Consider the following 15,902-nt stretch of genomic DNA (forward strand, 5'->3'; position numbering starts at 1 on the left):
TATAGAGAATAATATTAAATAAAAATAATAAAATGATATTAATACAAAATAATAAAATTATACTAAAATAAAATATTATTTTGTAATTTAAGTTAATGTTAGCATGATTGTACAATGTATGTAATATTAATAACATTATTATTTAATATAATAGCAATGTATACTCTAAATAATTAAATATTCATTGGTTCATGAATAAAGGAGTAAAACATTAGTTGGAAACGGTTGAATGCCATACATAAAAATGAACAATTTATTTTATAAAATTTCTTCATGTAAATTCTTGTGTTGTTGAGGTATTTGCTGTATCAGTTCTCACCATTGGTACAAATACTCATGGAAAGGCAAGAGAAGAGAGACTAATCCTAGTATAGACGGCTTGTCTTGACACAAGTGTTTTTAAATGAGGACTTGCAACAACACTTCCAAGATTATTTTATGTAAAATTAATATATTTGAATGTCATAGATGAGAAATGTTGTTTTTGATACCTTGGTGATATCATTGTATTCCTGAACATACGGATTATCTTATAATTTATGTACTACGACTTATTTAAGTTCATAATTCCTTCGATTAATATCTTGATTGTTTTTAACAATGTTACCATAGGCATTCTGTCGAGTGTAATATCGGAGTAAATAGGATCCAGTTTATAATTATTATAAAGTGAATCTTATTTTTAAAATTGATTTTTTTTCTTTTGTACATCAAACAAAAAAATAAATTCTCTCCCTCAAGAATTTTTGTGGCCAATTTCATTACCCGTTTTATTTGACGTTAGATTCTTTAATTTTATGATTTCGAAGTATAACCTGTTTAACCTTTTTTTATTGACCTATAACAATATGATCACGATATACGGTGACTAAAGAACAGTTCTCGAAATCCCGTTCCTGAAATAATAATTAAATTTGATAGCCCCTTAATGGTGTATGGTGTATGGTGTATGATGTACCTTATTCCAAGAGATATGAATGTATCATAAAAAAAAAAAAAACATTTTTTTATTTAGTTCCATTCACTTGCTGATTCAATTATACATTTTTCGGATTAGGAAAATTTGATCATAATTCATACATATGAAACCCTGCATTTGTTGATGTGTATGATTAGATTTCGAAAGATAGCTTTGGATGAAGAAGCACAGCATTCTATGATACGTCGCCTTTTCCAGTTTGTTTAGATCACACCAAGGAAAAGACAAACAATAGTTAAATCTGTGAAGTTAATCTACGATACAAAAAAATCAAAACAAACTTTATTCAGCCTCTTGTAATCAAATTTTAATTGATCGAGTTGCGGTTGAAAATACATTTTCATTTGCAATATTTTAGCAGGAAAAAGAAATCAATTTTTTTTCTTGTTAATTTTGAGACCATTTGTTATGTGGTATTTTGTTAGTCTCAACAGCCGTATTTATTTCATTCACTAACTGCAATTTTATTTCAGCTTATGAATTCACTCAATTTGAAATATTAATAAAGATCTACAATAGAATGGAGACTTAGGCTTCAATAGAAAATTTCAATTTTTTTTCACAATATGCATATTCAGTTCCATGTTATTCTCCAATATTAATTTAATCGACACTATGTTTTATAGCCTACATTTATTTTACTTTATTCCAGCATTATTTAGTTCTTCATTCCATAAATTAATGATTATCTTGTCGTTCAAAGACTTAAACTTCGAATTTTGTACGATATCGTTACGTTTAAAATGTAAATTACGCTACAGATTTTGAAATTAGAAAGTTAAGGATATAAAATAATTCTTATTACTTTTTACATATTTATTCCTGATGAACATCTTATTCTGAATTATAAATATTTAATATGAAATGTAATAGCTCATGAAACAATTTTACGTTTCTAGAAATATATTTTGATTTTGTTTTACATTTTTTCAATACTTTAAATGTGATCTTGATAACGTGTATTTCCTCCTTGTCATTTATAAGTCATTATCAGTTGAAAAGGTAAAATTAATATATAAATAAAATTTAATTCGTAAATTAAGGTTTCTAAATTAAATATTTAAATAACCAGTAAATAAATAATAAAAGGCCTGGGGAACCAGAAGATTCGATGCCGATACAGCCCATTCGCTGTCAGTAAACTTCCTTCCAGTGATGGAATCAACAAGATCAGTCTTGACGCAGTCCTTCACCCTACGTTTCGGTCTACCAGTCTAACATCGGTCTAACGTTTAATCTTGAAAGATTAATATATAAGAATAGTTAATCGTATTTAATTATTGTTAAGTAAACTAGATAGGGCCTCCAGTGAAAATTCCCGTGTTTTTTCTATGATAAGCCTATTTTTACTTCCATTTATTATATATTTTCTTTTATATTTATTTATTTTTTTTATATATTTATGAACTTTTTCGCCAAAATCGACCTACCTAAGGATTTTTATTTTGGGGTGTCACTGGACAGATGTATGTAGAGAATGATAGGTGGTATCTTCATCTATCCGAACTTCGGACCCTTCGGGTTCCCCAAGTCATTGTTATTATTAAAATCTTGTAGCTTTTATCCTCATTGAAATAGACAAACAGAGCTTAAATCCCGGATTTTCTAAATATCTATCTTTATAGAAACTCAAATTTTGTTTATTTGAAAAAAAAAATTAACAGTTCTCATTTTTAGTAATAATATATAATGTATATATTAATAGATATAATATTAAAGTAGATAAATCTGATTCGAACCGAAAATCTTTCCTGTTTGCATGACTACATGATTATCTTTTTGTTAAACTGTTGTATTCTTGGCAGGAACAAAATCTATATTTATTCCCATCTCGGCAAACTTAAAAATACGAAGTTCTATAGCAACAGAAAAATATCGTTGAAACATTTTTGTCTTAATTCCGTTTGTTAACCATGTATATTAAAAAAGTTATCAGTATTTTGTAAAAAGGACGAATTTAATACCTAGTCGGTATTTTTTACTTATTGTATTATTTTTCACTTGTACATTAACACAATCGTGAATTTTCCTAGTTCTCAAAAATATAAATATGTTGTAGGTTTTTCATCCTTACAAACAATTTTATAGATCAGGTAAAATATAGTTATACTCTTCTAGGAATTGTATTTGCTTTATTTACATAACATCGAAGCAAAGTTGGTCGAAATTATCTTAAATAGATTACGGATTTCGAATAAAATTATCTATTATTTGATAAGTCGGATATAGATAATAGATATCATACATTTTCAATATCCCAAAATTGCTAGCAATTTTAATTTATTTTTAATATTTTATCTCAAATAATTATTTTAATAAAGATAAACAAAAAAATCAAGTCATTTATGGATAAATATATATATTTTAAAAATTATTTCTGGCCCCTCTGACCAAAAAATATACTTTATATTTGACTTGAAAGTAATTATGAGTTTTTTAAAGAACTATGATGAAGACCCTTATTTTGCTTTTGTCTGGTATGGACAACGTCCATCTAAACTTATAAATTTATTTTATGCCATACTGTTTAGGTATTTTAACCAAATGTAACTATATTCGTCAATATTTCAATTCGATAACTTTTTTCTGTTGATTTTTCATGTTTTCCTATTTATTTAATTAAGTGTTCACAACGGATACCAAATAATAAATAAAAAAAAATATAATTACCAAAAAAAGGGACCACGGAAATATCTCTACCCTACTCACCTATTCGTTATAACATACAGGGTCAGGGAATTTTAATATATTATATTAGTTAATTGTATTATATTTGGGTTTACTGAAGTTGTCGACGATGAATTGTGAAATTTGAAACAGTAGTCGGGTACCTTACACTATACTCTACCGATATTCGCAAGTTTTTATCTCTTTTAAAAAATAAAGTTTTCCAATTTTTCAAGAAAGTCAAAAATTTAGATAAAAATCCAATGTATTAAGAGTGCCCCGTAAAAAAAATCCGATTATTTAGGGAGCCGCAAACCGAAAAAGATTGGGAATCTCATGGTGTGGAGGTAAGGATTTTTTCCGTGGAGAGTTCTTTTTTTTTAATTAAATTACTTTTTATTTTAATGTTTTTGGATTTTCATATATAAGGATTTTATATTTTAATCATACTGTATACTAATTCACAATGCAATTAATTCTCACTACCACCAGCCAGAACAGCCCTGCCAATAAAGGAGTATACTAAATATAATAATTTTGTTGAGGGTTTTGAACTCAGATTGTTTCAAAGCACTCACGGTAATCACCGAGAACTTTGAGACATTGAATTTAAAAATCGATTGTGTACCTTGCTCAAAAGATCGCCCTTACAAAGAAAAGGTTATGTGGCACCCCTTAACACATTACCATTCTTTTTTGCTTCGCCATAGTCGAATAATAACGATTAAATTCAAGTTTATTTTAATAACGAATGATCCGATCACGGACGAAACTATTCCATAACGAATAAAAAAATATTTGGTACCCGTTATCCGACTTAAAATTTAATACAATATTGTCTTATCTAAACAGAAGTTATGCATATTATTTGCTGAAACAGTTTGTTTGTTTCAAACCGGTTTATTTATATTTCTTAGTTTTTTACAAGTTTTCAAACAGGTTTAGTGGAAGCTAGCAAAGATTCATTGGATTTCCCCACTAATCTGACCTCGAAATATGATGGCATTAAAATAACATCTCCAACATGAACATTTCCAATATTTATACTTAGAAAAACAATCACCATTTTATTTCTACTTCATAAAATTCAAATTCATTACTTTTAAAAATTGTATTACCTATAATCACAATAAATTATTTTAAATGAAACTTGGAAATCGAGCATAAACTTAATTGTTGTACAAGGTTAATTGTTGTTCAGGTGATGAAGAGGTTTGCTATGAGACCATCAGCCTTCTAGGATTGCCCCCAAAACTTTAACCACCTCTTCTAGGATGGTTGCCTTCTTTGATTTATTTTCAACAAACATTCTGAGATAGTTAAGCTGGCAAACTGTCAGTTATAATAGGAAGAATGGAATCAAAAAAGGGTTCAATTTTATTCATTTCTTCCATTATTTTTAGAGATAAGTATAGGACGAATAATCCCGCCATTGAATCTTACCTTTTTTATTGAAGGATCTTATGATCCATGGAGATGTCAATTATACAAGGTAATTGAGTCTTCCTAATAAGAGCATGTTTTCAGAAAGAAATCATCAATCAAATAAGTTCAACATATTCTTTTTTTTTTTTCTTGGGTCCCAAAAGTCTAAGGGGCTGCCTCGGCTCCCCCTTGCCTACGCCCATGGCCACAATAGCATCAGAATTTTTTTTTACGATTTTCTGGATAGATACAGAGGACATTCTGTAATATACACCAATGGTCCTAAAATTGATAGTGGTGTTGAAGCCGCAGCTTACTTCATAGTCCAAATTAGTCTTCCCTCTGAAATCAAATCATTTACTTTATGTTTTTAAAAATATACAGGGGAAAGAATTCAAATTGTTAAAACAAATACAATTACATAATTTTTTGGAATCAATTCTTATGAAACTAGGCAAAAGGAGGAATCTTTTCACATAATTAAACTTTTTATTTAATTATACATACATTCACAAAGCAAATGACCGTTTTACCTTACTCTTCTGGCTACTTCAGGTTCAGCCCATTTCCTCCTTTACATTTTGTAGTTTTGTTACTTTATTTTAACAATATAATTATTTTTTAACTAATGAATTAACTTTTTTAATACTACTCTGATCTCTAAATAACCAGAGAATAAAAGTAACTTTGGGCTTGTAAATTATTATTGCAACTATTAAATTATTGTACGAGTATTATTGTAACATTCATATATTTGTATCATTATGGTATGATCTCGTAATCTATTTACTGAGTGAATTACTGTATTTTTAGGAACCTCTGGCCTTGCATGATACTGATGAAATCTTGGATGCCTTAGAAGAGGGACCCCCATGTCTTCAAATAGACTCGCTTGACTCTTCAGATCAAGTTATTGGTGATGAAGACTGCCTTTACCTCAATGTATATACTCCTGGTGTAAGTAATTTATTTCTAAAATACTAGTAATTGTTTATTATTAATATCCTCTATAAAACAATAAGTTCTCTTATTGTGTTACTTCAGTAACTAAAACCGAAATCACTTAAGCTGTTAGCTTTCCACAGAGATTTAAACATCTCAAAATTTAAAAACTATTATTAATCTGGAGTGGTTTACATATTACTCCAACATTAGTGTTGCAAAACTGATACCTCTTTATTATTCACGTGGTAATACTTCTCTTTCTAAATTTCCATTAATAAGCCAAGAAAAGACTTCTATTAGTATGTTTTCATTGTTGTCTTGACAACCTTGAAAATGCCAAAATTTTTATTTTCATCTTTATTTAATTATCCAATACCTTCATAGTATAAATTCATCCATTTTTTCATTACTGCTTTCAATGAGAAATAATTAAATTATATCACACAAACAAAATTAAAGGTACTTAAGAGGATTTTTAAATGTAGCATTTATGCACTCTCAGACTATTTTAATCAGAATAAGATCTAGTTGATTGATTGAATGAAGTAATTGTTTTAAAAAAATAAAAGATATTTAACCAGTATATGTTTTAAACTACAATCAAAGACAACAGAAAAAATAAAAAAGTTCCTTGACTCCAATAGGTGTTTAGCCAGTTTATTTAAAATGGAATATCTACCAGCTTCCACTGATGGGTAGATATGTTACTGGCTACTGATTAGTTTTGATACTTAGGTATCATAAGGAATCACGATAGCCAATATTAACAATTGAGGTCTTGCAAAATGTAGGAATGTTCTCTTTCTTGGTAGACTCCACAGGAGCAAGATGTGGTATCTGTTGGCTTATGCACAATATCACCTATCCAATAGCAATGCATGTTTTTAATACACATTAGAAAAACAAAACAAAAAGAAAAAATCTACTTAAAAGTGATAAAATAATAGTAAAAATTTGGAAGAAAATAAAATTGTTTCTGATATTAATACAACAATAAGTTAAAAATGTAAAAAGAAAAGGACTCGAACAATTTATATACACATATAAATATATTTGTTACTATTGATTTTAATTGAGTATATTGAAGGTATAATAAATGATGCTTTATTATATTATATTTTAGACAATAAATTTAGGTCTTTGAAATTTATGGAGATATAACATTAGACAGTTAAATTGAAGATTGAAGTATAATGGGTCAGTGTCCTTTGATTACACCAATCTCCTGTAACCTGGATTAAGGAAGTTTTATTGTTACTAAGGCTAAACTGTTATCATTAAATTTATTAGTAGGCTTCGTAATCTTATATCTTCCTTAACTTAATTATTTTTGTTCTAGGTATCCAATGGAACGTACCCAGTTCTATTTTGGATACATGGTGGAAGTTGGAAATTTGGCTCAGGGTCTTCATCCATGTATGGTCCTGGAGCGTTACTGGATAAGGATGTGGTTCTAGTAACCATAAACTACAGACTTGGTCCTTTAGGTTATTATAATTTTTTATTATGGATTGATCTAACTTAAGATATTGTTTTATATGATATAGCAGCACAAAAAATGTGTTATTTGTGGTTAATTTTAACCAAATTTCTTATTAATGATATATTGAGTTTTTAATGCATTAATGTTTTGTTGTCATTATACATTTTTGGCAACCATCTTATAAGAAAATATTTATTTTAACTTATTAGTCATTGAACAATATAAATATTCTCTTTATGTTCTATAATCTTAAACTAAATTGTAAGCCATATAATGTTCCTAGTAGCGATAAGAAAATTTTTTGCTGTAATCCATTTTTTTAAATTTTAAACATGCCTCATAGTTATTTTCTGAAATAAATGCCCTTTTGTGCTTAACCATGGCTGTGAGTATTTGTAATCCTATAGATGATTGTGAGGTATTCTACCCAGATTGTGATGGTTAAATTTTATCTAGTAATTTATCCATAAGCCCGTGATTTTTTACTTGAATGTGCTGGAATTTGTTTTGCAACTTCATTGGCCACATTCTATATTACGGTCACTAAATTTTCTTTTCCCAGGATGCTGGATTTATATTGGATTATTCTGATTATAGAAATTTAAAAAAATCTTAACCAGACAACATTAATTATAACTTAAAAAAAAGAAGTGTTGTTAAACTGGGGGGAAAAGTGGTTTTATTAAATTGATGATCTATACTTGCATGTAATATTTGAAACATGTTTGTTAAATAGATCTGATATTTTTTATTTATCAACATTGCAATTATTAAGTCTGTCCCTATGGAATTTATGATCGGCACCTCCTGAAATCCCCCATACATTGAAAATAAAGTAATTGATATTACTCAGGGCATAAATCGGACAGTTGTAACCTTTAGCTGAACTCTTTTTCTCTCTAGAACAAATTTTAAAATCAGGCTTTCCAGCATTGTACAGACCATCAATTTTTCAAGGATTGTTTTTGGTATGAATTAATGGCTTCATAACTTCATAACTTAGTAATGATTAGCATTAACTTCACTTTTTATATCTACTTTGTCTGAAAATACAATTTATATATTGAATTTATATATGTTGTTTTAAGGATTCTCTAGTCTTGAGGATGATACCCATCCTGGAAATTTGGGGCTGAAAGACCAGTTAGCAGCGTTACACTGGACTCATCGTAACATACATGCATTTGGGGGGGATCCTGACAGGATAACTGCAGCTGGGCAGAGTGCTGGTGCTGCATCTGTTTATTTTCTTATGAACGCACCTGCTGCTCAAGGTTAAAATGTATTCTATTAATTTATATTTTTTGTAGTGAATATTTATTCCCTTTACTTATTACTGGTATAAATAAACTGGCTAAATAATTCTTATTTTATTCTATATTTATAAAATTCTGAAATTTTATTTATTTATTTTTCGAACATACTTTTTACTAGTATAACAGCCAGCTAGACTTGAGGTTGGCATACCATATTGTGAGCTTCATTTTCCTCTTTAAGGATCTTTGTTGTCTTTGTTGTAGCTCTTGATTGACAAATTTTGTTTTTGAGGTATTCCGTAGATTGTAGTATTGTCTGAAGTTTATTTGTAACTAATCTAATACTTTTAATGAAATCTGTAGCATGACCTCTGTAAAGAAACTGCAGTCTGTGGTATTGTGCTATCTTTGGAATAGGTTCAATAAAATAATATTTTTTTTTAAGGATTAGCCACTATTCAAGTAAAGGAGCGATATGTAATAATAAGCGACAAATAATAATTTACTTGCATAATATTAAATAATGCATTAATATTATATCCTTATTTTTAAATATATTCTATACCAAATTAATTTTATATTATGTTAATAAGGACTTCTGGTTGGTGGGATAGCACAAAGCGGAAGTTGGCTTTCACCCTGGGCAGTTGGGACACCTGGAAGTATAAGAGAAAAAACTCTTAAACTGGCACAACTAGCAGACTGTAAAGGAAAAACATCTGCAGCAGTCATTTCATGTCTTTTAGATGTGCCTGGTAAAAAATTGGTTGAGGCAGTTAAAAGCTTTGGGGTGAGAGATTCATTTATTAATTTAGTCATGAGTGCTAATTATTATGTACATTTCTGCATGCATTCATTAAAGAAATCTTCAAAAAGATGTTTTTAAATTATATGGTATTTATAATCTTTGTAATACAACATATTAAAATATATCTACTCTAAGATGAAAAAACTTTTATCATGCTTTTTGGTTTCCAACCAATTAATAATTAATATTGTCCTTAGAATTTTGAATTAAGTAACTGAGTTCATGTAAAAGAAATTATGAGTAATATTAAAACTTGAAATTAAACGACAAAAAAACATTTATAAAAAAAAAAATAACTATTTTGCTTTAATATTTTAATTAGAATAATTTTTCATTCCATATAAGGTTTGTAAAAGTTTTTATTCATTGCTAAGAATATATTCAAATTTATACACCAAAACAACCCCAATTATCAAAGCAATGCTTGTTTGTTAAGTTCATGTCTTGCAATGTTTTTTTACTATCCCATCCCATTGGGGTTTAATAGAGATGTGATTTAATTCATTAGATATATTTCTAAACTTTTGGTTGAAATATATTTTTAGCCTAAAATTTTAAGTGTAGCAACTTAGTTCATCTCTCAGTGTGGATTTTTTCTCTTTTTAAAAATTTAGCTTGATGTAGTCTTCCTTCATTTGTTGATCCTTTATTTATTTTATCTTTTACCTACTCATATACGAAATATGTAGTAAATGGAAGAGCTGTGATATTTCAATTTTGAATCTAAGTTTTCAATGGAAATTCCTATTTTAAGTTCAAAAGTTTAGAAAAAGTAATAACTAAATTGTAGAAGGTAAATGTGTAGCAATGAAAATTGCTGAAATAAACAGAGTTTATAAATTTTTTTTATATTTCTGTGGTTACTATTACAATAATAAATTTTTAATTTCACTTATCTATGCATGAATGGATTTATTTCAACTCTAGGAAGGATGGGAAGTGAAAGCTGTATGATTCTATTGACTTCCAAAAGCTGTATAATATTTTGTTTGAGTTAGGAATATCAGAAAAGTCATTTTTTATTATTGGGATATCTATGTCTGAAATATTCAATAAATAATCATGAATTTTTATTTATAATTCTGAAAATTATAAAGTTTTTTAAGGTTAAAAACAAGGTAATCCTCTTTCTAGAACCAGACTTTTAAAGTTGAAAGAGTAGTGTTGGAAAATGTTCTGCTGGAAAAAAAATATTGGCAATTTTGAATCCAATCTTTTATAAATATATAGAATCTTTATTTTATTGATCTTGATTTATTTGTGTTGGTAGTTTTTATAACTACTTTAAAAACAAAACAAAAAAAACTTGTAGTTATTTATGATGAAATAGTTATGGATGTGACTTCAAACACACATTAGAAAAGGGAAAATGACATATAAGTTAAAAATAAAAATTGGAATTGGCTATTCATCAAATTAAATAATTAAAAATAATAATTTATAAAAAAATAATGCTTTTATTGCAGTATTATCTTGAAGATGGTGGCAGAAACGTTGAAATAATTATTATTTTAAATGGATTTTTTAAAGATATTTTTCTCACAATGTATTATAATAAAATCTCTAATTTCTATGAAATATTTATCGATGGCTTACTAGAGGTGCTATTTTCATTGACTTTACTATTAAATAGAATTAATGGTTCTCTCTTTCAGGAAAATTACGACTATTAAATTAATTTTTGACTTAATAGATGTGGTTTCCCTAAACGAGAGAACCTTTAATTATATTTTAAATAATATTAGTGGAAAAGTACTTAGCATCACTGTGAAGTAAGCCATCAATAAATGGAAATATAGAAAGTTAAATGCATCCTTGATTTATTCTGATGATGATTTTTATAGTTGCTGGAGCAGGAACTTCTTCCTTTCAGGCCAGTTATAGAACCTAAAGGAGGTATCATTGTAGAAGACCCATGGATCACTGTGCCAACTCCTCTTCCAGTGTTAACAGGATTTACATCAGCTGAAGGAGCTTTTGTTGCCGTCAGTATGTAATTTTTCTAATTGTTTTATTGATATGTTGGTTAGAAACAAAATTTTTTATTAAGAAGCCTACCATATTTCATTTCATCAGGGCTAATTTATTATTATTAAAAAAAGATATTAGATTGACAACTTTGAAAAATGGTTTCCTCCTCATAACATATTTCAAACTTAAATTACTATGATCCTTAATAGGCGATAAATTGTGTAATTTTTACTTGACCAAAAACAATGTGATTTGAAATTATTTGTTATTAATTAACTTTCATCATATTGTACCATTTGTAGGTACTTAAGCAAAATATATCTCAAATTCAGTATAAATACGATACAACTCAGAAAGCATGTTTTAGTGAAAATTAATGTTGGATACTCTAAGATCTATACAGAAACCTTATAGACTACTATAGCTGGAACTTCATATTTTATAGTAGTTGGTTAGTATAATAGGAATCCTATAGGTAAACATCTGATTGTCACTAATTTTTTTATTATAACTTCTTCATTCTGGATCGGCGATATTTTTATGTACATTATATTATAAATTCAATATAATTCTCATTTATTGTCAAGTTCTTACAAGATGATCCTATTAAGTTCTCAGCCAAGGAGGAGGATTATTGATAACTGTATTGGATCAAGCATTTGATCGGTTTGCACCTGATATGCTGATGTATGCTGGCACAGCTTCTTCACCTTCAACCATCACACATGCAATCAGAGACTTTTATCTTGGTGAATCAAATATAACTGGTCAAAATTTAGGCCCAGTTATTGACGTAAGTATTTTTCCTAGCTATTTATTCAAATTAAAACTACCTGTCAGTCAATATTTTTCCAAATTGTGCTATCTCTTTGTCTACACTTTGGAACCTGTTAACTTAAGATCCTAAATTTTTTTTCATTTTGATGTTATTGGAATCAAATATCTGTCACGTGGTTTCTAGACTTCAAACATTAAACTTTTATATGCAAAAGGAAACAATATTCTTCAAAAATAGTATGTCCACCTTTGTTTGTGGAAAACATAGTTTCAGTTTTTCGGGGAATAAATTATACACCACCTAAACAGTGGAAAAACTACAAGACGTGGTATTCAACTATCTTAATATTTGTTGGCACTTCATCATTTTTATTAGCGGTTCCCAAAGTAAGGTGTGCTTGGGCTGTCACAAGGGAGTTCTACCTTCTCAAACTATTAAAAAGTTAAAATAACAAGTTATGGTGCATTTACTTTTCACTGTTTTTTCTTATTTTTCTACATACTCAAAGGCTCTAAGAATAATTATGGGAACATAATTATTATATTTTTTTAGCTTGGCAAGAGTGCCATGCATTTTTCTTTGCCCAAAAAGGATGCTAAAAAAAGTTTGAGAACAATCAACATCACCATCAGTACAATACAAATTATACATTTAATCCCCAAAATTGATTTGTTAAAATTATAAAACACAATTTTCTATAACAGCTTTCCATAGCTTTATTTTTTTAAAGATTAAAATCGCATTTATTCAATTGCATTGTTGCTATGAACTATAAAAATTATAATGAATGGTGATGAAGAAGTATGATGAATAGGAAATATTATTTGCAAAGAATGATTATTTTGAAGTATTCTGAACCTATATATTTGATTCCAATACCTCAAAAGTTATTTTAATTCAGAAAGAAATTCACTGAAGCTTGTAACAATCCAAATGTCTCAAGTAGACTTAATTTAATATCTTTACTTTATTCACAATGTCAATCTTTATTATAGATGGTCAGTGATGCATGGATTATATTTCCTGTCCATGAAGCAGCACTGAGGCAAACTGGACCAGTATATGGTTATATGTTTGATCACAAAGGTGCAACTGATGTTGTGCATGTTTTGGGCAGCAAGCAAGATTTTGGTAAAGTTTATCAATATGTTGTATACTTTAGAAACTGTGAATCTTTTGTAATTCTTCAGATGAAGCATCATTTTTTATATAAGTTAACAAATAACTAAAGAAAATGAACTAGATAGGTTGGTTTTGTTGTATAAACAATTAAGAAATACACATACACAATCTAATATTAATAGAGACTTTACATTCATTGTAATGATACAAAGCTATGTATGTAAAAAATTTTGTTATTTATGATTTACTCATAAATAATTACTAATAGATAAGTAATTATATTAATATAATAGATACCATCTTTATACTTTGTACCAGTAATTCAGTTTAGATTAAATTTATTTTTTACAGGTGTGAGTCATGGAGATGATATTCCTTATTTGTTCAACACGGAAAAACTTAACATTCAAACAATTGGTAATGAAGCAGATAAGAATACATCTCAACATTTAGTCGAGATTTGGGCCAACTTTGCCACCACTGGGTATGCAGATATAGATGTAGAACAAACTATCTAATATACACTTATCCCATTCTGTTTCAATACAGAATCTTTTAAAATTGTTATTACCTATAGAGAAGTGGTGACTTTTTTGTTTTTCCTTCTGCTTCTTTTCCCCCCCTAAGCTTCCTGAATTTTTTTTTTTAACAATTTGTATGATAATATTTACATTTTCTTTTGAGCTAGAAGGACTCATCTTTGGGTCCTCATCTTATTTTTTGATCTTAAAGATCTATAGTTAGTTGACTTTAAAATTTTTCATTCTAAGTAATAATTTGATGACTCTATTGGGGTGATTGTGTTAAGAATGCTTGAGTTAACAGCTCAACAGTTGAAAAAAATTTATTAATCATTAATTTTGATTTGTTTGTTCTAGGCGACCTTTCATGGAAGGGTTAGAGTGGTACCCCTTGGATGATGGAGGTTATATGGTAATATCAGGGAATTTCTCTCAAGGCCCTGTTTTATCTGACAGAATTGATTTTTGGTCTTCACTCCCTTACAGGGACAAACTGAAACCTAAACATGGTGATTATGTACCAGATTACTCTACAGAAAATTTTGAAATTCTTTAAAAAACCAAAAAAAGTTCAGTTTTGAGTAATTTTTCTCAGAGAATAAATGCCATTCCAGCATTATAATCATGTTACCATATATATATATATATATTTTTTAATTGAATGTAATTTGTGTATATATAATTTTAAGTTAGAACATGAAACTAGATGGATATATATATAGTTTTAGAATACTATTTCAACAGAATTGAGGTTCCAATTTTCATAATTTGTTAAATTATAAATGCTGTTGTATTTGGAGTGATTTTGATAATAAATGCTGATGGATTGATCTCATAGTGCTGTTGATCATTAGTGGGTGTCAAAATAAGATGTAAATATGTTATTTTTGTATTATATAAAATTTTAAAGTAAGTGTCAAATTGTAAAATAAAATTGTTTCCTTTCTATTTTTTATTTCATTAGTTATAGAATTAGAAATCTTGTTCATTACTTGACACATAATTTATTATTTATTTCTCTTTCTCTGTGAAGAATTAATTTATTATAAAGGTATTTTAGTCAATACAAAATATAAGTATAAGTATACTTTGTTCCAAAGTTTTTTAGTTTCCTTTTTCATAAAATTTTGAATTCAATGATCAGCTTTCCATGAATTCAATGTTTTGACCTTAATTCTAAAACAACCTGACTATATTTTTTATTTAAAGTAAAATTTTGAAGTTATTTGCTTTTATTATCGTTTGGTATTTGAGAACTAAAAAACTCACTTAAAAAAAGGGACTTTTTTGTTCTTAAAACTGCTAACAGATAATTAACTGCATCAAACTCCAGAATTCAATTAAAACTTTATTTTAGACATAAAATGTAATCAGGAGGATTTGGAATTGAGGTAGTATTATGATAAAATAGATTAAAAAAATACTAAGCTGATTTAATAATAGTTAAAAAAATATGTTGCTGAATGTTTCGATAAGGGTTGTGTTGTCTTAAAACATCTTAACTTAAAGATTTTTGAAATGACAGAGGTCAACAAAACTTCATAAAATAATCTTACAAATCTATGAACCCAACGTTAAATTTATAGCCTCTAAGTTGATACTTTTTTTGGTAGAGGCCTGAAATTTTACCGCTTATAAGGAGTTAACTGAGCTTAGTATACTCCCACTTGTCTTAATCCACATATGATTCTGATTCTAAATGACAAGTTCTCTGAGTTGAAACGTTTAAGTGTCATATTATACCTGCTTACAGTGCTATTTGAATGCTACGATTTTGAATTCGAGAAATCCTGAAAGTTATTGTCAAAGCTGTTAGCTCTGTATAAGTATGAAGTAAATGAGTAGCTGTTATAATAAAAACATATGATTTGTATCAAGAATAGAAATAAAAAGTCTTTGGTATTAGTAGATAGATTGACATCGAAATTTCCGGTGTTAGGAGGATTA

General features: G+C 28.0%; 1 protein-coding gene across 1 annotated transcript in view; it reads left to right on the forward strand.

The window, feature by feature from the left end:
- The window catches only part of LOC106692607 (carboxylic ester hydrolase), a 96,962-nt gene extending 81,920 nt beyond the window's left edge, over positions 1-15,042 (forward strand). The window contains exons 2-10 of the mRNA XM_014438652.2: positions 5,885-6,028; positions 7,356-7,503; positions 8,588-8,773; positions 9,349-9,545; positions 11,408-11,552; positions 12,146-12,327; positions 13,308-13,443; positions 13,786-13,918; positions 14,313-15,042. Of these exons, the coding sequence (XP_014294138.1) occupies positions 5,885-6,028; positions 7,356-7,503; positions 8,588-8,773; positions 9,349-9,545; positions 11,408-11,552; positions 12,146-12,327; positions 13,308-13,443; positions 13,786-13,918; positions 14,313-14,511 (1,470 nt within the window). The 3' untranslated portion in view covers positions 14,512-15,042. The remainder of the gene's footprint in view (positions 1-5,884; positions 6,029-7,355; positions 7,504-8,587; positions 8,774-9,348; positions 9,546-11,407; positions 11,553-12,145; positions 12,328-13,307; positions 13,444-13,785; positions 13,919-14,312) is intronic.
- The last annotated feature ends 860 nt before the right edge of the window (positions 15,043-15,902 follow it).

Source organism: Halyomorpha halys, unplaced genomic scaffold (genome assembly GCF_000696795.3).
Source record: "Halyomorpha halys isolate HHAL.00 unplaced genomic scaffold, Hhal_1.1 Scaffold64.1, whole genome shotgun sequence".
Lineage (NCBI taxonomy): Eukaryota > Metazoa > Arthropoda > Insecta > Hemiptera > Pentatomidae > Halyomorpha > Halyomorpha halys.